The 22,683-nt window shown below is 64.8% G+C and overlaps 1 protein-coding gene across 1 annotated transcript in view; it reads left to right on the top strand.

The window, feature by feature from the left end:
- The window catches only part of PACS2 (phosphofurin acidic cluster sorting protein 2), a gene marked incomplete at its 5' end in the record, with an annotated part of 57,387 nt that extends 34,901 nt beyond the window's left edge, over positions 1 to 22,486 (top strand). The window contains 20 exons of the mRNA XM_044918032.1: positions 1,061 to 1,223; positions 1,741 to 1,814; positions 2,033 to 2,113; positions 3,304 to 3,363; positions 5,508 to 5,665; positions 7,583 to 7,673; positions 7,993 to 8,064; positions 8,621 to 8,763; positions 9,704 to 9,836; positions 10,117 to 10,221; positions 10,386 to 10,492; positions 10,707 to 10,861; positions 11,202 to 11,312; positions 11,635 to 11,743; positions 15,687 to 15,729; positions 17,024 to 17,066; positions 17,216 to 17,351; positions 18,166 to 18,392; positions 18,621 to 18,734; positions 19,374 to 22,486. Of these exons, the coding sequence (XP_044773967.1) occupies positions 1,061 to 1,223; positions 1,741 to 1,814; positions 2,033 to 2,113; positions 3,304 to 3,363; positions 5,508 to 5,665; positions 7,583 to 7,673; positions 7,993 to 8,064; positions 8,621 to 8,763; positions 9,704 to 9,836; positions 10,117 to 10,221; positions 10,386 to 10,492; positions 10,707 to 10,861; positions 11,202 to 11,312; positions 11,635 to 11,743; positions 15,687 to 15,729; positions 17,024 to 17,066; positions 17,216 to 17,351; positions 18,166 to 18,392; positions 18,621 to 18,734; positions 19,374 to 19,492 (2,244 nt within the window). The remainder of the gene's footprint in view (positions 1 to 1,060; positions 1,224 to 1,740; positions 1,815 to 2,032; positions 2,114 to 3,303; positions 3,364 to 5,507; positions 5,666 to 7,582; positions 7,674 to 7,992; positions 8,065 to 8,620; positions 8,764 to 9,703; positions 9,837 to 10,116; positions 10,222 to 10,385; positions 10,493 to 10,706; positions 10,862 to 11,201; positions 11,313 to 11,634; positions 11,744 to 15,686; positions 15,730 to 17,023; positions 17,067 to 17,215; positions 17,352 to 18,165; positions 18,393 to 18,620; positions 18,735 to 19,373) is intronic.
- Positions 22,487 to 22,683: the final 197 nt, after the last annotated feature.

Raw genomic sequence — 22,683 nt, 5'->3', positions numbered from 1 at the left:
TGTGATGCTCAGGAACGTGGAGCTGTGTTGGTGCCCACCTGGGGCAGGGCAGGGCTGCCCCCACACCCCTCAGCCCTGCTTCTCTGGCCCAGGGCCCCCATGCCCATGGCACCTGGTCAAGCCTGCAGGCCTCCTGCTTCCCCTCAGACCCTACCTGCCTGACACTCCCAACAAGCGCCCTTCAGGCCGGTGGCACAGGTGTGGAGGGCGTGAGGAGGAAGACCGTGCACCTGCCTGTCCAGCTCTGCCTGTGCACGGAGCCTTCCTAATTTGGTCTCTGAGATGGTAGCAGTCGCGGATGTTACCTTTCTCAAAAATTTCATTTTCGTACTCTACTCAAGGGCTGGCACCCTAAATCAGGCTCCCCAGATTAAAAATAATCGGGTCCATGAAATCCCAAAATTTGGATTTGGTCAAATGACCCCAAAGGCAGCTTGTAGGATGCAGAGGCTCCGGCCTGCAGGGGCGTCCTCGGAGTTGTCACCAGCCAGGGTGCGAGGGGGTGCGAAGGGGCGCGAAGGGGCGTGTGTCCCTGTCCCTGGTCTGCTTGAAATCTCTCACGACCCGAATGGCTCCAAGGACTCGGAGTTGTCACCAGCCAGGGTGCGAGGGGGCGCGAAGGGGCGTGTGTCCCTGTCCTTGGTCTGCTTGAAATCTCTCACGGCCCGAATGGCTCCAAGGACTCACCGGCCTGCTGGGTGTTGGCTCTGCCACACAAGACCCCCAGCCTGTGCAGGCGGCCGGTCCTCCTTGGTCCCCCACGGACACGGGTCCCTGGACGCAGATCCCGGGGCTTGGTGGCCCCGAGCCATAGCCTCACACACAGTCTGCTCCGCGCTGCAGCCCCTGGACAGGTGGGCTGAGACCCCCCCTCCTCGACAGCCTTCAGTCCCCAGTGGCTGAGCCTGGCGCTGGCCCCCAGAGTCTTGGCCAGTGTCCTCCTGCCCCGCGGGCGCGTCTCCTGCCTGCCCCGTGGCCCTGCTCCCGTGCACCCAGGAGGGGTGCTGCTGGGTGCTGGCCCTGCGCCTGGGCCCCTTCTAGAGCTGAGCCCTGCCCCCAGGTGATGCAGCACCCCTCCGAGGGCGGCCAGGTGCTGAGCCTCTGCAGCAGCATCAAGGAGGCGTCGGTCAAAGTGGCCGAGATCTGGATCTTCTCCCTGTCCAGCCAGCCCATCGACCACGAGGACAGCGCCATGCAGGCGGGGCCCAAGGCCAAGTCCGCAGGTGAGTACAGCTGCAGGGGCTCCGCTTGGCTGCCTCCTGGCCCCCTTCCCGCAGGTCTGGGAAGCTGGGGAGGGACCACGAGGGTTTGCGGGTTTCCCTGGGGCTGGGTGAGCTCGCTGCACCAGCGACATTGGGCGCTCTGGGAGCCTGGGCTGCAGGCGTGCGAGCTCGGTGGTAGGCAAGAGGTCATGGGCCTGATGGCGGTGCCTTCCTGGGTCTGGGCACAGGTCCTGGCGTGGCTGTCAGCACCCTCGCGATGGCGGCCGCTGTCCCCCGGAGGTGCGGGAGGGCACGCAGGGGACCCAGTTGGGCACGCGATCCAGGCTGAAGCGCCTGAGGTCCGTAGGGGCCACCGTGGGAGTGGGAAGCACGGGCCTGCCCCCTCCCTGAAGTCTGCCTGCGGGGGCTGTGCATGGCTCCCCGTGGGTCCAGGGGCCCGTCCTCTGGCCGCCGCCTCATCGCCAGGACACCGGTCGGAACCTCGAGGTGCTCCCCCTTCCATTTGCTCATTCCATAGATAACTACTCCGAGGAGGAGTATGAGAGCTTCTCCTCTGAGCAGGAGGCCAGTGACGATGCCGTACAAGGGCAGGTAAGCCGGGGCCCCGTGCGCAGGACCGTGAGGCCGTGTGGGCCCCCAGACGCTCGGGGTGTGGGCGGCCAGGGACCCCTGAGCTGCCGGCATGAGGGCGGCGCCGAGAGGGGGGTGGAGGCTGGGAGCTGGCCCCCCGTGTGTGCCCCGGGGCCCTGCCGCACGCCCACAGGTGCTCTGGGGGTGCCCTCTGCCAGTCCCTGTGCTTGTCTCCCCAGGACCTGGACGAGGAGGACTTCGATGTGGGGAAACCCAAGAAGCAGCGGCGATCGATAGTAAGAACGGCATCCATGACCAGGGTCGGTGGAAACTGGTTTTACTAACACTGGGGAAGGGCGGGGTTGGGGGGCTGGGGCCCCAGATTGGGCGTCGGGACGGGAGGCGGCCGTCCCGGGGACCCCCCCCGGTGGCCTGGCTCTGCTGGCTTCTCCTGAGGCCCAGCCTCTTTGTGGGGCGTGAAGGCAGGGAGACCCCACGGCCTTGTGCTGGCGGGTGGGTTATGAGGTGCTGGTCATCGACCCGGGAAGCTTCACCGGCAGGGTCCTCGTGCTCATCCTGGGCGGCAGCCCCTGGCCCAGAGGGCAGGGAGGAGGTGGGACAACGGCCGTCCTGTTCAGGCTGCTCCACGAGCAGAGCTGGGGAGGCTATCTGCCTCCCGCCTGTGCCCAGACAAGCCCCTCGTTTCTGCTCAGCGTCGGGCCCACCCAGCACGGTGGCCCCCGGGCTCTGGCCATCCTGCTTCTCCTCCAGGAGGAAAGCTCCAGGCGGAGGCCTTAGCCCGTCACAGAACGCCCACCACTGGGCACAGAGCCCCGGACAGTCCCAGGGCCAAGCCGCTCCTGTGTGCGGGGCCGTGGCCCCAGGCCCGGGCTGCACAGTGGGTGGCCCCAGAACCCTTGGGGCACAAGCCCAGCCCCAGAAACCTCTGCCCCCTCCTCTGGCAACACTGGGAGGCCTGGGCCTGGTCCCGGTACAGCGGGTGGGGCGTGGCAGCACCTGTGTGAGCCTGGTTCGGGGCTTGGGGGCCTGACGCCTGTGGAGGGGGTGTGGGAGTCCTTTATAGGGTCACCCCCTTGAGGGGGGCTGGGGCAGCTGCCTCACTCAGTGGCCAGAGCTCAGCCTCTGAGGCCCAGGGCAGCGCTGGGCACGGTGGAGCTTGGGCTCCCTCTGAGCCCTTGCCATCCGCCTGCCCCCCGTGTGCCCGGCCCTGAGTCCCGCTGGGGTGAGCTGGTGCCTCGGGCAGGGCCGGCACCTTGCTCACATGGAGGGAGAGACGGCGCACGCCCCCCCTCCGGCTCCTCCCCGGTCTGGTCCCAAGTCCAAGCGCAGCTGTGGTGTCAAATGCTTGCAAAGGGGTTGGCGCTGTTGGCTGCCGAGAGCCGGGCTTGCGTGAGCCGTGGGGACCGTGCCTCCCTCCCGCCGAGCCTGCCCCGTCCTCCCAAGGGAAGCCGGCCCCTTGGGTTCTGATTCTGTCCTGCTTGTCTTGCAGCAACAAAACTTCAAGCAGAAGGTCGTGGCGTTGCTGCGGAGGTTCAAAGTGTCAGATGAGGTGAGTGACCCTGCCTGGACTGCCAGGTCCATGGCGTCCTGTGAGACCGGGACTCTGGAGGCATCCGGGCCTCGTCCTGGCTCTGCCACTGACCGTCCCACCCCCGGGGCACCTCGAGGGCCGAGCCGAGGCCGCCAGCGCGTGTCTGCAGTCACAAGCCCGGGGACAGACCCGGGGGGAGGCTGGATGTCATTTGGGGGTGTGACCATGCGTTTTGTGTTTTGTGTCATTCTAAGTTGAGGGTATTTGGGGGCCGTTCTCGGTTAGTTTCTGCGAGCCCCTGCCGCCGCACACACAGCCCCCATCGACACACTCTGACCTGCAGCTTCCTTCCTTTAGCTGTTTTCCACTCTCCAAATTTGCTGGGATGGGTTTGTATACCTTTCATAACCACGAAACAATACCTCAGTTTTCCTTTTAACGTGGGCGTAAGAGAGTTGGCCCGCAGGTCCTGGATCACCCGGGAGAGGTGGCGGGTAAGTGTCGTGTCACCGCCGCACGTGGTCGTCGCTGCACAGAGGGTGATGGCCACTCGTCCACACACGTGAAGGGTCTTGCGGGCGTGGTGGCGGCCGGGCGGCAGCTCTCCTCAGACGCTGGAGCTGGAAACAGACCCGTCTCAGCCTCAGTCCCCCCAGATCCGTCCACGGCTTCTGTAGGATCCCTGTCTGCAGACCAGCTCGTCCCCACTCTGCACGGAAATGCAAGGGACCCGCGGTAAACAACAGTCTTGGAAGATAACAAGGTGGAAGGACTCACACTTGCTAAGTGCACAACTCTCTAAGAGGTGCAGTAATCGAGACCGCGCGAGGGATTAGTGGTCAGTTTCCAACAAGGGTACCAAGACCACTCAATGGGGGAAAGTAGGCTTTTCAGCAGAAAGTAGTAATACAGCCAGGTGTCCACACGCACAAGGACCTCACACCACCTACAGAATTAACTCCAGACGGATCAAAGACCTAAACGTAAGCGCTTACACGATGAAACTCAGGAGAGTGATCTTGGCGCCCGGGGGCCGGGCCCTGTGGCTTAGACAGGACAGCGGACGCACGAGCCGCCAGAGGGAAACCGGTAAGTCAGAGCACATCAAAACGTAAACGCCTCTGTGCTCCGAACAGCCATCAGGGAGGTGAACTGTCACGTAGACGGTGTTTGCAAATTATAGATCCCGTGAGGGACCCGTGCCCACAAGGTGGAAGGCACCCTTACAACCCCAAATAAAGAGACAATCCGGAGAGAAATCAATTGTCCAGTTCAAGAGTTGGTCAGAGGCTCAGACTAGAGGTTTTCTCTGAGGAGGGACCTGGATAGCCAGCAAGCCCCTGAGAAGCTGCAGGGCGACCTCCTGAGGCCACAGAGGGTAGCCGTGACCTCGCAGGATAGAGTGTGGGGGCGCCGACGTCGGGGGGAGCAGCCGGACCTGCAGGGCTGACGGGAACACCCCGCGGGGCGGCCGCTGCGGAAGACAGCCTGGCACTTCCTCCAAGTGTCAACTTCACGCTTAACCAGCGGTCACCCCAGTGGTCCCGTACCTGGTATCCACCGCGTGAGATCCAGGATGTCCACGTGAGGACTGAGGGACAGACAGTCCCAGGAGCTTCGTCTGCGGCCGCAAAGCCTGGAGCGTCCATCCGCTGGTGGCCAGCTAGACCCAGGCCACGTTCAGGGGCAGGCGGGTGGTGACGAGGACAGCACTGGAGGCAAACAGTGCGGACGCCTCCTGATAGGCACGCCTGAGTGGGAGGAGCCCCATGCCGAGGGTGACCACTTCTATGACGTTCTGGAGGAGGCCCGTGCATGGGGACGGAGGTCAGCTCAGGGTTGGGGGGAACAGAGCGGGGAGAGGCCTTGGGGAGGGAGGCATCCCAAGCCCTGACTGCGGTGCGGACCCGTCCCAGGTGGGCTCCCTGCCCTGCACTCCTGCCGTGCATTTCTCCGTTGAAGTAGGAGCCACGAGGGGCAGAACGGCCGTGCCGTGCTCGGCACCCGGTGACTGGAGGTCCTAGAGGTCACCCCAGCGTCTGGCAGAACTGGGCTGGTAGCACATGCCGGAGAGAGGGTGCTTGGTGGCTCGTGCCTTCTTGCCGTCTGTCCTGCCAAGGGGACCCCCCAGACCAGCCCTCACACGTCTGACCTCCCTATAGGTCCTGGATTCAGAGCAGGACCCTGCAGAGCATGTCCCTGAGGCAGAGGAGGACCTGGACCTTCTGTATGACACGCTGGACATGGAGAACCCCAGTGACAGTGGCCCGGACCTGGAGGACGATGACAGTGTCCTCAGCACCCCCAAACCAAAGCTCAGGTGAGCACACCCACCACCTCCCTCTGCCACCCGGCCCCAGGCCCCAGCGGGCACACCCGTGTTGTCCCACGTGTTGCAGGGGCCACAGGGAATCGTGCACTTGGGAACACGGGCTCTGGTCGGGGAGGAGGGGGTGGACGTGCATCCTAGCAGGCGGCCCAGGTCTGCAGTGTTTGTGGAGGGAAGTGACAGGGTCACGGCTACGTTCTGGAAAGATCTCTCTGGAATCCACTGGGAGCATGAAGACAGGAGACCGGTTAGGAGGCATTGGGGTCGTCCCTGCAAGAGGTCGTGGTGTCAGAGGTGGAGGGGTGAGAGCTCTGGGTGGGGAAGGCGGTCTTCCCAGGGTCTCGGCTGGGCCGAGCGTGGCATCTGTCGCAGGAGGCAGCCAGCAGGTGGGGGGCTGTGGGGTTCTGTGCACTGGGGACACGGGGAGCTGGGGACTGCAGAGCATCCCTGTCCCCCAGGAGCCGGGTGCCAGCCTGGCTGGGGCAGGAGAGGGCAGGAGGCCCCGGGCTTGGGGTCGGGGGAGGCTTGACCCACGGGACCGAACAGCGTGTGGCTGCCAAGTGGGGGCCATATTGGCGTCCAGAAGATCTGTGGCATTCTGGCTTTGCTTTTAATGCTTTTTTGTGTTGTTTTTTTTTTTTTTTTTTGAGATAGCACGAGCGGGAATGGGGGGAGGGGCAGGGGCGGAGGCGGAGGGAGAAGCAGACTCCCCGCCAAGCAGGGAGCCCGATGTGGGGCTCGATCCCGGGACTCCAGGATCATGACCTGAGCTGAAGGCAGTCGCTTAACCAACTGAGCCACCCAGGCTCCCTAAAGATTTTATTTATTCATTTGAGACACAGAGACAGAGAGAGAGAGAGAGAGAGCATGAGCAGGGAGAGAGGCAGTGGGAGAGGGAGAAGCAGACTCCCCGCTGAGCAGGGAGCCCGATGCGGGGCTCGATCCTGGGACCCTGGGATCATGACCTGAGCCGACGCTCATCTGACCGAACCACCCAGACGCCCCTTAACTCTTTGATATGAGTCGGTGGGACAGAGATGCCCACGGGGAGGGTGGGCTTTCTGTGCAGCTGCTGACCTCCCGCCGCCCCACGTGGCCAGCCCCGTGTGGGCACGCCTGTAGCGTCCGTGGGCTCTGGTCTAGGTGTCAGTCACTGGCCTTCGCTGCAGATGCAGCTTGGGGGGTCCACTTACAGGCTCAGCGCCCCCTGTGTCTTGCCTGCGGCCCCCCCACCGGCAGAACTGACAAGGCCGTTGAGGCACCTCGGGCTTTGCTGCCTTCAGCTGGAACCGGTCTCTGCTTCTGTCGTCCATGGGGTCACCTCGGCTGCCGGCCATGGGCCAGCTGGTGCTCACAGTCCCGGGGGGGGCTTGGGGACCTCCGGCCCTGGCCCTGCCCTCGCCTTTCCCTGTCCCCGGGGGGCTCTATCACCAGACTGCCTGAGCCCCGCCCACCATTTCAGCCTGAACTGTGTTCTGAGTCTCTGAGTCTGAGCGCCAACCCCCCCGGCTGTCTGCTGGGGGCAGGGTGTTTGGCCTGCTGGCCTGGGGTCACCGGGTCCTGCTGATGGCGCCCTTGTGGCAGCCTTGAGCACGTTCCTGTGTTGCTGCGAGCTGGCCGTGGGCCTGAGGCTCCCCAGCCTTCTGCTGGTGGAGCTGCCCACCTGAGCCGCCGGCCGCCTTGCCCAGGGTAAAGGCCAAGAGTGGTGGGTTTCAGGGAGGCAGGTCTTATGCGGACGTCAAAGCCGATGGAGGAGCCGAGAAGGGCGGCAGATTGCGTGGTGCTCAGCATCCTCCCCGGGGCCACGGTTCCCAGCCCTGCATGGCTGCCAGATGCCACGAGGACAGTGCCGACCCTTCAGTGGGGGGAGGGTCCTGGAGCGTGACCTCTTTCCGTCCCCACACCCAGGCCCTACTTCGAAGGGCTGTCACACTCCAGCTCGCAGACGGAAATCGGGAGCATCCACAGTGTCCGGAGCCACAAGGAGCCTCCGAGTCCCGTGAGCAGGCCAGGCCCGGCAGCCCCTCCCTCCTGGTGGGACCTCAGGCCAGGGGTGGGCCGTCCTGATCTCCCCGTCTCCCCGGGTCGCTCAGAGTGTTACTTACACTCGGTGTTACACTGTGCTCCTGGGTTTGTATGTGGCTGGAATCCCCTGCCCAATGCCACATGCCTGTCTTGGGGTGACCCTACACCCACGGTCTAAGAAAGCCCCGGCCAGTCATCCCCGGCTGCTCCCAAGCCCAGGTCTCCCTGCCTGGAGGTGAGCCAGCCTTGTGCCCACCATTGAACACATCTTGATGTCCATCTTGTCCACACAGGCCAACGTGCCTGAGAAGACTCGAGCCCTGGGAGGCAAGCAGCCAAGCGACAGCGTCTCGGACACGACCCACGTGAGCAGGCGCGGGACATGTGCATTGGGTCCAGCACAGAGCCCACTTACACACTGCCTTCAGGGCAGGCCTCGACATGGGGTCCTGAGCTCACACCTCCCAGGCCCAGTGCACAGAACCACAATGAGGGCGCCCCTGGGTTCACCCCCACCCCGAGGGACAGTCAGGGTCCCCCGGAATCACCCTAGTTCTGGGAGGACAGGGGGTGTCCCCCTGCTTTGCTGAGCACAGGCCCCGTGAACACTATAGTTGACCCCTGTTGCCCTCATGGGGGTTCTCGAGGAAGGTGTCCTGGGCTGCAGGGCAGGTTTTAGGGAGGCTTGGGGGAGGCTTGGTGCTGGTCTCCCCTGGCAGCCAGGACCGGGAGCCCCATGGTTGGAAGCGGAGGTCAGCTCAGCTCCCCAGCGGAGGCATCTGTGCAGCATGTGGAGAGCTGTCAGCCTGAAACCAGCCTACACCCCACCCAAACCAGGGGCTCCTCGGGCCTGAGACTGGCCCCCGAGGGGAGGCTCCCGCAGGACGTGCCTACCATCGGGCCCCCTTCTCTGCATCTCAGAGCACACCCGCCCCCGGGGAGCAGCCCGCACAGCCCGAGGACAGCCCGGAGGTGGAGACCTCCGCTCTGGACGTGTTCACCGAGAAGCTGCCGCCCAGCGGGCGGATCACCAAGACGGAGTCCCTCGTCATCCCCTCCACCAGGTGACAGGTTGCCCTGGGGAGGCTGTCGGCCAGGCATTGCCCACATGAGCCAGTGTGGCGGGCAGGGCCCCGTGACTGGATGAGACTCACTTAGGAGCACAGAGATTTCGGGGCCTGCCCCAGAGGTCCACGTGGGACCCCACACACCCCTGTTTGTAGCTAGCTGCCAGCAGGCCTTCTGGGGCTGAGGTGTGGTCCCGGCTGCCCATCTCACGTTTTCCTGCCCCTGGCACTGTTCACTGGCACCTTATGGACCAGCGTAGCCCTGGTGCGGGAGGAGTGTGCCCAGCTGGGCCCAGAGTCCGGTGTGGTCAAGCACAGCAGCAGCCCCCGGGCAGCCTCCGGCACGGCAGCTCTGCGGGGCCAGGACCCTGCCCCTCACGGTGGGCATCACAGAGGAGGGCGTCTGGGTGGCAAGGACCTGGGCAGCTTCCCCGTGGGGGTCACTCCCGCGGCGTCTCTTACCCGCCCCCACTGCCGTCTCGGTCAGTCTGGGGGTCATCTGAGAGCCCCTCCCTGGGACGTGCTCCCCAGCCCGTCTTGTCTTCACCTTCCTTGGGCACCTGGCTGAGCTCCCAGCGCCCTCTGTACGGCCATGTGTGGCCACGTACTACCACACCCCCCCGGACCTGCGTTCCTGCCCTGAGACCCGCTGGGCTGGGGCCTTCTGCAGGCGGACAGCGGAGCCCCCTTCCTGGGGCCGTGGTTCTGTGCCGCCAGCACTCCCGTGTCGTATCAGGCCTTATGTCCACGCAGAGAGCGCATGTGCCCAGTGTGTGCGTGGCCTCCATGTCAGCCCTTTGCCCCCAGAGGAGCCCACACTGCCTGCCACCTGCCCTCCCACCCTCCGTGAACCCACCACAGCCCCGCCGCTGAGCAGCCCCCTTCCCTGGGGCGGCGAGCACGTGGGCCTGCCCCAGCCTGTGCTGCTCCCCGGCAGGTCCGAGGGGAAGCAGGCCGGCCGCCGGGGCCGGAGCACGTCCCTGAAGGAGCGGCAGCCCGCACGGCCGCAGAACGAACGGGCCAACAGTCTGGACAATGAGCGCTGCCCGGACACGAGGAGCCAGCTGCAGGTGCGCACTCCAGGACAGGTCATGGGCAGAGGCCACGGCCGCCCAGATCTGACCCAGTGCTGGCAGCTCAAGGGGGAGGCGGCCCGGCCACCTTGCGGGCTGTGACGGTCCCACGGAGCCTTAAGCCCAGTGACCTGTCCAGTGCAAAGCCGAGTTCTTGAGCAAGAACAGGGCCGGCCTCTCCTGCCCACTGCTGGGTGGCTGCTGGGGGTGGGGGTCAGCTGGAAGGTGAGGGGCTGCAGCACCCCTCCCACCAGTCTGGATGGGCCTGTGTCTCCAGATCCCCAGGAAGACCGTGTATGACCAGTTAAACCACATCCTCATCTCTGATGACCAGCTCCCTGAAAACATCATCCTCGTCAACACCTCCGACTGGCAGGGGCAGGTGGGGAGGGGCCCGGTGTCCTCCCTGCAGTGGGAGCGGGGTGGGGTGGGGGGGTGTCCCCTCCGCGGGGGGAGAGCCCGCGCCTGGCGTTGCGTGTCGTGGAGGTGCGGCGCTGACGGGAGGCGGGGTGGAGCGCTGAGGCTCACTCCGCGCCCTCGCCCCAGTTCCTGTCGGAGGTCCTGCAGAAGCACACGCTCCCCGTGGTGTGTACGTGTTCTGCCGCTGACGTCCAAGCGGCCTTCAGCACCATCGTCTCCAGAATACAGAGATAGTGAGTCCAGCTGCCACGGGGCGTCCGTCGGGGTCCCTGCACCCCAGGCTCGCCTGGGGCTGTGTCCGGGGGCGGTGGTGGACCGCAGACGTGCCCACCCACAGGCCCCCCACGGCCCGCCTTCCGTCCGGATCTGGGCGGCGGGGGGGACCTGGCAGCACGCGCGGCTCCCTGAGGCATCTGTCCCCTCTCTGTCCTGCCCCCGGGGCCACAGCTGCAACTGTAACTCACAGCCGCCGACCCCCGTGAAGATCGCCGTGGCGGGAGCGCAGCATTACCTCAGCGCTATCCTGCGGCTCTTCGTGGAGCAGCTATCCCACAAGACCCCCGACTGGCTGGGCTACATGCGCTTTCTCATCATCCCGCTGGGTGAGAGGCTCTCGCGGGGGGCAGGCATGGAGCGCTCGCCCCTGCGCTGGGCACCCTTGGGGCCCCGCACCCCGTCGTCGGGCTAACTCGATGCCGTTGTCAGAAGCAGGGCAGGGTGGTCGCGAGTCCTTGTAAACGATCAAACCCCGTGGAACGTGGCTCCGCATGTGTGGCTCGCACGATGTGTTACTGGGAGGCGCCGGGTCCCAGGGGAGGGGCTGCCTGGCACCCCAGCATCCTCTGTGGTCCGCAGCGGCGCCCCCGCCCCCAGGAGCAGGGAGGGGCTTCGAGGGCCCGCAGAGCGGGCCCTGCAGCCTGACCCTCTCCCCTGGGCTCGCAGGTTCCCACCCCGTGGCCAGGTACCTGGGCTCCGTGGACTACCGCTACAACAACTTCTTCCAGGACCTGGCCTGGAGAGACCTGTTCAACAAGCTGGAGGCCCAGAGCGCCGGTGAGGCCTGGCATCGCATGTGCTGCCCTCGCATCCCGCCTCCAGGAGCCGCCACGTCTCCGGGAGCAGAAGTGGGGCCTCAGCCGGGTGCTCCCCACTGGCCGCCGTGGGCCTCAGAGCTGGCTGGCCACGGGGTCCCGGACGCGGGCTCCCGGACGCGGGCTCCCAGGGATCCGGAGGAGCCGTGAGGGCAGGGGGGGCCCTCAGCTGCCCCCAGCATTCCCACGGCTCTGAGGCTGGGAGCTGGGCGGCCCTGGGGGCACCGTGTGGGGTGGGAGGGGAGTGTGGCACCCCACGGACCCTGCCCGGCCTTCTCGTGCAGTGCAGGACACACCGGACATCGTGTCGAGGATCACCCAGTACATCGCAGGCGCCAACTGTGCCCACCAGCTGCCCATCGCAGAGGCCATGCTGACCTACAAGCAGAAGAGGTACCTCGCTGGGCCCTGGGCAGGGCGGGGTGTGCGGGAGGGCGGGGGCGCCGGCTCCACGCCCCGGACGCGGGCTGCCCCTAGCTGCCGGCCCTCCGTGGGCCTCCCTGCCCGCTGCTGGTCTCAGAGCCTTCGGGCAGCACCGGGGGGCTCGTTGGGACGGTCGTCAGGGACAGACCTGGTTGGCCAAGGGACGGAACCCAGGCTGGGCTTGGGGGGAAACGACATGAGAGGGCCTGGCAGCCCCAGGTCCTCCTCTGAGTTGGTTAGAAGGCACTGGTCGATCTTTCTCTATTTTGTACGTTGGAATTTTCCATAACGAAGGTTAAAGGAACAACTGTCATGCGTCCCTGTCCTAGTGGTGACCTGCTCACGGGAACGCAGGCTGGGCTCCTTCAACCTCCTGGGCTTCCCGGGCCCGGAGACACGTTCTCGCCCTGACCCCGGGCAGGACGGCGGGCAGGAGCGGGGGGCCACCACCGAGGCCGGGCGGAGGTCTGGCTGCCGGCCCGCAAGGGCGGAGGGCCAGTGCAGGGAGGGTGGGCCGAAGGGCCGACTCTGCGAAGTGTCTGGGCTCCCGTCCGCGGGACGCTCCGCGGCTCTCCCGGCGTGGGGGTAGGAAATTCAGCTGACGCGTCGGCGAGCTGCAGCGGCTGTGTGGGCCCTGAGCTGGAAGCCGGGCAGCCATGCCACACCGCGACGTGCGTACTGAGCACATAATAACATGTCTGTGTTTTCTCTTTTGGTGGCTTTCTGAAAAGGAAAAAGAACTTTCATTTTGACTTTACCCTCAGGTACCGCTGTCCCTGGGTCTGCGTCCCTGTGTCCCCAGGCTGGTCTTTAGGGCTGTTTAGCAGTATGAGCAGCTGGGGGGCGTCTCGTACCCTGCCACCTGTCAGGCAGGGCCCTCCACTGAGCGGCAGGCGGGTGGGTGCCCCGAGCCAGGACTTTGCTCTCCGGCCCCCACCCAGCTCGAAGGGCAGGCTGTCCTCTGTCCGCTGCAGTCCAGAGTTTGAGTCGAAGAAGTGGCCAAGTTGACCCCCCCGTGAGTGAGTATCTGTGTTTCTGAAGCCCTGGGCACCACCTCTTGCAGTAGAAGCAGGTGCTTGGGGTCTTACCACGAGTCACCGGCCACTGATGCCATGTCTGGACTTTTGTCCCACCACCTTGTAGCTGATGACCTGACTCATTGCTGCCGATTCTGCACGTGGGGACGTGCAGGCCAAAGGGTGGGGGGCCCGCCAGATGGCGCACACTCCCAGCCTGGCTCTGGGTCCTGCGCCCGGGGCTGCAGAGAGCGGCACAGAGGGTCTCCCGGCCGAGTTTTGTGGCTCAGCTGGACAGGTGGCCAGACCGCGGAGACCCCCACGTGCAATGAGGGGCTTTTCACCTGCAGGTGGCTCCTCCCTTGAAAACCTACATGTTGGGAGCCACACTCCAAGGCGCCCCCAGAGCTGCCCTTTCATTTGGGGTTCCCCTTTCTTGTCCTGGCATCCTGCCTGCCGGGCCCCCCTCGGGGCACCGCTCCACCCTGGGTCTTGGGTTCTTTCTCTCCTGGGAAAGCCTGCCAGCCCAGGGTCGCTGAGCCCGAGGCAGCCTCCTTGCTGGACAGACCAGGAGGAGGGGTCTGCGTCCCTATGTGGCCCTGCTAAACGAGCCTCTGTGAGCTAAAGAAAGACCAGCCGTGGCCGTGCCCCGTGACTGCTCGAGCCGCCCTGGGCGCCATCCTGCGGACGCCCGCAGCCTGCTTTGCTGCCTGGCACCAGCCCCTCGTCTCTCCAACCCGGGCTTTAGGGGACCCTGGCCCTTGTCCCATGACTCCTGCCCCCACCTCTGCGTCACAGTGGTGACACCGGCCCCTGGGTTGGGGCCCCAGGAAGGCCCAGTGTGTTGGCCACCCTTGGAGCCCGGGACCAGGAGGTCAGCAGGCCACATCTGTCTGCTGTGGGTCAGGAGACCCAGGAGAGGGTAGGCGGTGGACATGGCCCTCGGGGCCCCATCTCCTCCTGCCCCCGTGAGAGCACCTGCAGGGAGGCTCTAGACCGCACGCAGCGCCTGGCCTGACCTCAGACCACGCCTGCGGTGTGCGGCCCCAACAGCTCCCTCGGGTCCCCTGGGGGTGGGGGTGACGTCCAGGGCACTATGTCCTCAGCGCCCTCCCAGCTCTGTGCTCCCAGCGTTGAGCTGAGGCATGTTTGTGCTCCCCCCACGTGGTCTCATGAGCCACAGGCCCAGGGGCCCCCACCATGGAGCCACACGTATGAGCCTTAGGAGTTCTGACCCATGCCCTGCCCGAGACACGAGTGCTCCCTCTGCGTCCAGAGTTCAGGTGGCGAGGCCTCAGTGGCAAGCCGGTGTCACCCCTGTCCCGCTGGGCGCGCGTCAAGTGCTGAATGTTGTCTGCATGGCCAGGGCTCAGCTTGGCTTCTCAGAGTCCAGCAGCATCCCTGTGTGGTGGCGTTCCCCTGCGGCCCCGCCAGGCCCTCGCCTGCCTCCCTGCGTGCTGCTCTTGGGGAGGGTCCTGGACCCCTGTGGGCTGGAGCCTCCCCCGCCCTCGGCCGGGGGCCCATGAGGACCTCGCATGCGAAAGCCGGCCTGGGCACGGGGTTCGAATTGCTGTGTTATCTGTGGATAAGCTCTGTTCCCCTCAGGTCAGAAAGGCTGGGGATTTGGCCATATTCAGTGGGATGGCCCAAATCTGTAGGTTCTTTTATCCAGAAACGTTTGCCAGGTCGTCCTCGGAGGTGTGATGGGCGGTGCCGGGGCAGAGGCCATGGTCCCTGTGTCCAGGTGGCGCCCAGGGGCCTGCCAGCCCGGTCCCCTCATGCGGGTGCTGTGCCGCAGGGTGAGGACAGCGCCTCCTGCTGGCACCGGCCTTGGGCGCCCGGTGTGCGTTCTGTGCCGCCCCGGTGCTCGTTCCCTGGGGAGCACTGGCCTGGCGCCCGCCTCCTTCCCGACAGGAGCAGGGCTGGGGGGATGGCCTGAGAGCCAGGGAAGCTGGGGCAAGGAGGCGCCCCCCTTCTCTGAGGTCACAGGAGGCCCAGGAGGCCCAGAACTGGCCCTGCCCGGTGGGTTTTCCCAAAGGCCAGGAGTTGCTCTTACAGCAGCCTGGGAGCCTGGTGCCCAAGCACCCTGTCCCCCACCGGGAGAGCCACTCAGGCCCCAGTCCCATGGTGGAGACCAGTCATTGCAGAGCCAGCTGCAGGGATGAGCCGCAGGACTGGCCTGGCCCACGGAACTCAGATGCTGGTTTGCGTCCCCTTGGCTGCTGCCCCCACCCCCCCACCCCCTGCCCCGGAGGGACCTCTGACATGCCTGCCTGCCCCAGCAATCCCAGGGAAGCCAAGGCTCTCCTAGAAGACATGGGGTGCCCAGTCCAGACAGAACCTCACGGCCGCCCGTGCTGGCCGGCCTCCTACAGCAGCACGGCCCCGAAGCCTCAGTCTCCCCTTCAGGCTGCTCTTGGGGTGGCACTCTGCCAGAGCATGGTGTGTGCACCCCACCCCCGAGGTCGGAGGCCTGGAAATTGCCCCTGCCCTGTCTCTCTGGTTGGTGTGGACTTTACCTAGACTGTCCAGGAGAAAACCTCCACACTCTGGCTTTCGGTCACCCCCGATCACTGGAGGAAGCCCAGACTGTCCCATGGGGGGGTCCTGGGGCACATGCAGCAAGCTGTCGTCTTGGGGCTGTGTGGAAACGGAGGCCTGCAGGGTTAGCAGAAAGGCGGTCGGGCCTGGACACCAGGCCCCTGGGCTGGAGAAGCTGGTTCCTGCACAGCTTCCCACAGGCCTCTTGACCTCAGCTGCAGGGAGCTGAGCTGAGGGTCGGAGGGCCAGGCCAGGCACTGCAGGGATGGGTGTGGGCATGGCATGGGCGGCATGAGGCCCTGGCTGCTGCCTGCCTGGTGGAGTGAGAGGTAACTGTCTGTGTTTCTTGTTCTTAGCCCTGACGAAGAGTCCTCTCAAAAGTTCATTCCCTTCGTAGGGGTGAGTACTTCTCTGGTGGGGCTCTTGCCATACCCGAGGCATTCCTCCCGTGTGGCTGGCTTTACCTGCATGGGAAATGATCAATCTGCCAAACTTTTTTTTATAACGTCTGGTTTTGCATTAACTTGGTATGTTCAAGAACCTTCTTCACCAATTTGAGCTGAGTGCTCCTTTAAATCAACCCCCCCCATCTTAAAGCTCATTGTTTCCTTCCTGTGTTGAGTAGGGCTAGGCCCAGAGGTGGTCACTGCCCCCGGCTCTGCTTGGAGGCCGACAGGTGCAAGCAAACAGTTCACCTGGAGGCGAGGGCTCAGTGCTCAGCGCTCAGCACGTCCTGGGCACACGGGCTGTGTCAGACTCGGCTGTGGGTGGGCGCCCAGGGTCAGCAGGGTCTGGGGACAGGTCCCACTGGGATGGGGCAGAGTGGTGCTTCTGTCCCTTAGGAGCTATAGGACAGGAAGGGGTGCCTCCCGTACCAGCCTGCCCAGCTGGGAGCGTGGTTTGCAGATTGGGAGGTTTGTCTTTTTTCCCACGGCTGAGGATTAACAGCTGCTCCGTGCTGGCTGGAGGGGCCACTGCCGTGAGTTTTCATAGCCGGGAACCTTGCTGCGTGGCCTCCAGCCCCGGCATCTGCTATAAGAGCCATGGGCAGTCTGGCAGACGGGGCCACCGGGCAGAGCAGGACGTCCACGCTGTCGTTTACCCTGGCTGGCCGTCAGGGCAGCTAGCAGCCCTCTTGGGACGGAGTTAGTCCAGGACAGCCTGTCTCGGGGAACCTTCTGTAGTGACAGGAGGGTCCTGACCCACTGGATGCAGCAGCTCCAAACACCCTGTGGACACTGGAAGCACCCATGTGACTGAGACATAAGTTGTCACTTCATTTACTTTTACGTGGCTCCCACACCGGTCAGCCCACGTGGCGCCTGGTGCAGGCCCTAGCTGGGCAGGGGTCCCTCACACCAGGCCAGCCGTGGGCTCAGGGTTTGTGGAGGGGCCGCAGTGTGGGCCCTGTGCCCCCGCCCCAGTGTGCAGGATGACCCGGGAGGGTGCTTCTGCAGCCCTGTCCTGCACAGGGACACTCAGCCACGGCCCATGCCACCCTGGGCTCAGCTCTGCTGCAAAGACAGGAAGAACCGGGACCCTGCCCCTGCCCCGGAGCTCCCGGGAGGGTGGGGCATGGCAGCCGGGCGCCCTCGGGGAGACAGCACTCGTCGTCTGTCTGGAGCCCAGCACCTGGGCGGGAGGGCTGGTGACTCTCCAGGCTGCTGCCAGCCGGCGTCCCATTGCCTTCCAGGTGGTGAAAGTTGGAATAGTGGAACCGTCCTCAGCCACGTCAGGTAGCCCCATGCTCCCTGCCCGCGGGGCCAGGAAGGGGAGGGTGCCCCACCGTGGGAGGCCTGGCAGCCCCTCCCCTGCCCTCCCCCCGTGGCTGCTCGGGGGGACAGAGGCAGAGGGGAGCTCAGCGCTGCCCAACTCCTTCCCAAAGGTGACTCAGATGACGCGGCCCCCTCGGGCTCCAGCGTGCTCTCATCCACCCCACCGTCCATGTCTCCCGCGGCCAAGGAGGCCTCACCCACCCCGCCTTCCTCCCCGTCAGTGAGCGGGGGCCTGTCTTCCCCCAGGTAAACGTGGCCGCACGAGGCAGGCGCCCCACCCCATCCTGACTTGAGCGCGCCCCTGATGCAGCGGGGCCTCGGGTTAGAGAGCACTGAGAACCACTCATGGCCACGGCCATAGCCATGGCCGCACCTCTGGGATGCCAGCAAGCTGAGGGTCTGGCCGGAGGGGGTGCTCAGAACAGCCATTGGGAAGACACGGGCTTGCTGGGGCCAGGTGCCCCATTGGGTGGGGGTGGCCCAGGTTCTGGCTGGCTTAGGAGATTGGTCCCCCTCTCCCCAGCCCTGGGGGCACTAGGGACAGAAACCACACGGAGTAAGTGACTGGGGGACTCTGCATGCAGACAGGGGTCGGGAGACTGAGATGTGGGTAGAAGCTGTGGGAGCCAGGAGGTGGGGCGGTCAGCAGCCCCTCCCAGCCACCCTCGGGTCTTTGGTGAGCAGAACTCACCCACACCCCCATGGGCCACAGGGTCCTAGGGCTGCTCCCGACTCCCATGGGGGCCACACCTCAGATGAGGCTGGTTGACCTTGGCCCTCCAGACTCAAAGGGGTGGTTTGAGAGCAGACGGGCGGCAGGCCCAGGTGCTCCTGGGTGACGTCGCATCGCGGCCGTGCCCACCCACAGGCACAGACTGGGCTGTTCGCGGAGGCCGGGGACGGACTGCAGTAGGCTCCAGGGCTGGGGCTCCCCTCTGCGGGTTGGCTGCTGCAGGCGGCCCCCGGCGATGGGCCACACGGGCGCCAGCCGGCACCTCCTCCTGCCTGTGCCAGCTGCCGGGCAAGGACAGAGCAGTGAGGCCCCCTCTGCTTTTTGCAGCCAGGGCGTCGGCGCCGAGCTGATGGGGCTGCAGGTGGATTACTGGACGGCAGCCCTGCCCGCAGACAGGAAGAGAGAGGTGGAGAAGAAGGACCTGCCCGCCACCAAAAACACGCTCAAGTGCACCTTCCGGTCTCTCCAGGTCAGCAGGCTGCCCAGCAGTGGCGAGGCCGCGGCCACGCCCACCATGTCCATGACCGTGGTCACCAAGGAGAAGAACAAGAAGGGTGAGGTGGGGGGATGGGCCGACTGCTGGGGAACTGGAGGGGTGGCCATGCAGGCCCCGAGCTTGCCACAGGGCTGGGGGCCGCTTCTGACCACAGCCACGAGCAGCGAGCAGAGGCCACCTTGGCAGGTGGGAGGGCTGGCGGCCGTGGTCACAGTGGAACGTGGGTGGCACAGGACAGCAGGGCTCCGAGGGCCGTGGCTGAACCCTGCAGCCCTTTCCCTCCTAGTGATGTTTCTGCCCAAGAAAACCAAGGACAAGGATGTGGAGTCCAAGAGCCAGTGCATTGAGGGCATCAGCCGCCTGATCTGCACAGCCAAGCACCAGCAGAACATGCTGAGGGGTGAGCACCTGCGGGGGCCCCCAGCACTCGTGGGAGGCCAGTTGTCCAGACGTCCTTCCTTCAGTGCGGAGCCCGCGGGGAGGTGTCTGAAGTATGAAAGGAAACCAGAGGAAGCTGGACTGCTTTTTAAAATTCATCTCTGGAAACACTTTTGTCTTGCTATGAAATGCGTATCACGTAGTTCGAGCTTCGAATCCATTTTGATAAAGCATTTGTACGCATAGAACAGCTTTTTAAATCCTGAGAAATAATTTCTCAATCCTTTCCATTCTTTTAAGATAGATTTATATATCTCAGACCTTTTACAGAAGATACTCTATAACTAGTTGTTTCAGAATATGGAGCCCAAACGGTTTTCTCTTCATGAGTTCGAGTCTGATGACCACTGTGGTCAAGAACTGCCCCGCCTTCCTCCGTGGCTTTTCTGGTTTAAGTGGAGAGTGTTTGAACCCAGTTTGCAGACCCCTGCTGGGGCGGGGGGCCGTGGAGAGCAGGTCCCCCAAATCAGGGAGGAGCTGGCCAGGAGCCAGGGCAGGGTGGGCAGTGGGAGGACTGACCCGCAGGTGTCTCGTGGGCGCCTGGGTCCCCGGGCGTGCTGGGCACGGTGGGCAGGCAGCTCAGCTGGTCTTGTCCTCACAGTCCTCATCGATGGCGTGGAGTGGAACGATGTCAAGTTCTTCCAGCTGGCGGCACAGTGGTCCTCCCACGTGAAGCACTTCCCCATCTGCGTCTTCGGACACCCCAAGTCCACCTGCTAGCCCTGCCCCGAAGCCCTGGACGGCGAGCGCCGGGAGGGCCCAGCTGCTTTTCTGCTGACGTTTCAGTTTACTACAGAGACCCTTAAAAACACAAAGGGAAACAGTCTGAAGTATGGACGTGCTCTCAACCCGGAAACTCGTGGGGAGGGCCCCCCCGCTGCAGCCCATTAACTGCTCTGCTCATTAACCAGATGTGCCGGGGGGTGGGAGGCCAGGTGGACAGCGCTGAGCTCTGAGAGTCACAAAAGGTGTGTTTTGGCCTCGGGACCTCCCGGGCCCCCCAGCAAGAAGGGTCCTCACCCTCGCGTCCTGTTCTCCCTGAAAGCCAGGACTCTGCTTCCTCAGGGAGCTGGGGTCGGGCGGGCGGCCTCCCAGATCCACGGGCTGCTTGTGTGCCCAGACACAGAGCTGGGTGGCTGGAGGCTGAAGGCCGGCCTCCTGTTGGGGGCGCCCTGAGCAGAACATGGCGGCCGGGCAGCCCAGGCCTGGGCCCAGCTGCCCACCAGCCGAGAGATGCCCCAGCACCGCCCACTTGTGGTTCCCAATAAACTCCAGCCTCGCGGGGCAGCGGAGGTCTTACAGTAGCAGATATTTTTAATGCTTTTAAATACATGTTATAATGTAGCTGCCAAACAGACAGTGCTCTTCCGATGTCCCAGTGGCCCCTGGGGCTGGGGCAGAGCCAGCCAGCGCTGTCCCGCGACCCAGCCCCCAACACCCGCCTCACTCTCCCTCTGGCTGTTCTTGAGCCATCACTATGCTTCTGCTGGTTGTCCCTGCCCCAAATTTAGCAAGCACAGTGGCCCCCACAGCTGGCCCCAGCCCGCTCGGCCTCCTCCTCCCACCTGGCCCCCAGGCCAGCTAGGGGGTGTCTGGGCCCATACAGCACTCATGTGGCCAGTGAAAGCTCAGGCAGGGCAGCCTGGCCTCAGGACCCAGGCACCACTGGACCTGTGGGTGCAGCTGGGGGTACCCTGAAGAGGCACAGAGCCCTGGCCTCTCTGGGCCAAGCTCCCTAGAGCAAGGTTTTGGGTGGTAGCATCACCCCCTGCCTTTCCATGCAGCAGGAAAGGGACATCCTGACCTGCAGCAAGAGTCCAACCCAGTCTCGCTGCTCCCCTCGCAACCCTGCAGCCCACTTTGCATGGGAAGAGCCCACCAGTTCCCATCCTTGGGCAGCTGTGGCCCTGGGATCCTGGTAGCCCATCCAGGGGGCCACACTGGCTATGCTCAGAACACAGTGCCAAATGCAGGGCAGGCTGCAGGCCATTCCTGTTCTTCCAGAGGACGGGCCTCACCAACAGCCCATGGCACCGACAGGTCTGCCCCTGGGGGAGTGAGCGATGGCCCACTCTTCTTAGCTGTGGCCTACCGGCCGGCTTCCTTCCTCCCCCAAGGCAGTGGCCCCGGGCTAGTCAGGGAGCAGGAGGACATGGGCCTGACCTTGTGTATGGCCCTGCCTCGGGGGTGCCTGTGGGCAGAGGACCTTCCCCATGAGGGCCCAGACTCCTCCCCTGACAGCTCCTGGGACCAGGGGCCCTAAGCCGAACCCTGGCCTGGAAGGACGGGGTCAAGGTGCAGGCTGCTGAGCCCCAGCGTCTCCCGTGGCCTGTACCCTCAGAAGCAGGCCCTGGGACCTTGAGCCTCCCTGCCCTGGTTCCCGCCACTGGGTCTCAGGGCCTTGGTCACTGGGTCTCAAGTTTCCTTTCCAAAAGTCACACTCAGCAGGAAGGAGGTACAGGGGAGGCTCCTGACTTCACTCTCTAGCCACAGAACTGACTTTAGAGGAAGGGGCCAAATGGGGGGCAGTCACGTCCTTTCTGGCTGTGGGCAGTCCCTCTCCTGGGACCATCCCTCCCTCCACCCCCCCCCCCCCCCCCCCCCCCCCCCTCCACTTCAAAGCTATGTCCTCATTCATGCAAGGGGAGCACCTTTACCCCGGGCCTACAGAGCCCAGTTGCGGTCTGTCCTGTTCCTAAGTGCCATGGGGCCCACCCGCCACACTGTCCCCAGGCCCAGGAGGTCATGCACACAGCCCCAGGCACCGTGACTCCCTCAGAGACCTGGGCTGCGCTCACCCCTGTGCCTCGGCTTCCCCAATGGCTCAACAGGGTTGGTCACGTTTCCCCTGCCTACCTCATGGAGCTGTTCTGAGGATCCATGGAAAAGCACTTTGTCCCTCCCAGGAAGAGGATGCAGAAGCCAAAGCCATCCGTGACGGAACCGTGCAGCTGTGAGCACGTGGGGGTGGCGTGGGGGTGAGGTGTGTGGCCCCGGCAGAAGCAGCCCCCCCAGAGCAAGGGTTCTCAGCCCACCGGGTGACCAGTTGGAACTTGGGACTCAAAGGGCAAGCCACCCATCACCGCTAGGCAAGGCCGGGCGGGGTCCCACTGCTTCCTCGCTCCTCCCATGCCCGTCCCCTGGGTCACTGTCTCCTCAGGGCATGCTGGCCAGGGTCCTGAGTCAGTGTCATGGCTGCGTCTCGGGGATGGCACTCAAGGACGGCCTTGCTGCCCTGTCCTTGCCCCCAGACGGGAAGACCAGACTCCTCTCCGGGGCCTGGCCTTTGTCCTGGAGCAGATTCCTCGTTAGGAGACAGGGCCACTTGCTTCTAAGGGCTGCCAGAGCTCCTACGCCTGCCCCTTGCCCCCTTCCACACCTGGCCCCCGTGCGCGGAGTCGGGAGAGCGTGTCCGCCGCAGGAGCCCGCGCGAGCCCGGCCCGAGGCTGCCTTGGCGGCCACCGCGGGGGGGCCTGAACCTGCAGGCCGAGGAGGGCCGCTCTGCGTCTCTGCAGACCCCGTCCAGCTCATCGTGCATTGTTTAGTTTCTAGGATGTACGTGTTGCTAGGGTTTTTTTTTTTAAATGGAAAACAGGATTAATGTAAATAGCCTCTTTGGGGAACAGATTCTAATCTGTCACGTATGTGACCACGTGGACTATTTTAAGGTGCTGATGCAACACTAATAAACCTGGGGGCACCCCCAGGCCTTCCTCCCTCCCTACTGTGTGATTCCTCCAGGGCCCACGGTCGGCAGAGCCCCGGCTCCATCCCCGGCGCGCACTCCGCGGGCCGGCTAGCGCCCCTGGGTAACGGACGCGGGCGGTGGGGGCCGCGCCCCGGGGAGCACGGAAACGTGGGGGCGACGCCGGGGGGCGTGGCTGCGGCCGGTGGGTTCCGCTGGGGGGGGC

This window comes from Neomonachus schauinslandi, chromosome 9 (assembly GCF_002201575.2).
Source record: "Neomonachus schauinslandi chromosome 9, ASM220157v2, whole genome shotgun sequence".
Taxonomy (NCBI): domain Eukaryota; kingdom Metazoa; phylum Chordata; class Mammalia; order Carnivora; family Phocidae; genus Neomonachus; species Neomonachus schauinslandi.
The sequence above is the reverse complement of the archived record's forward strand: the minus strand, read 5'-3'. Positions and strand labels throughout refer to the sequence as shown.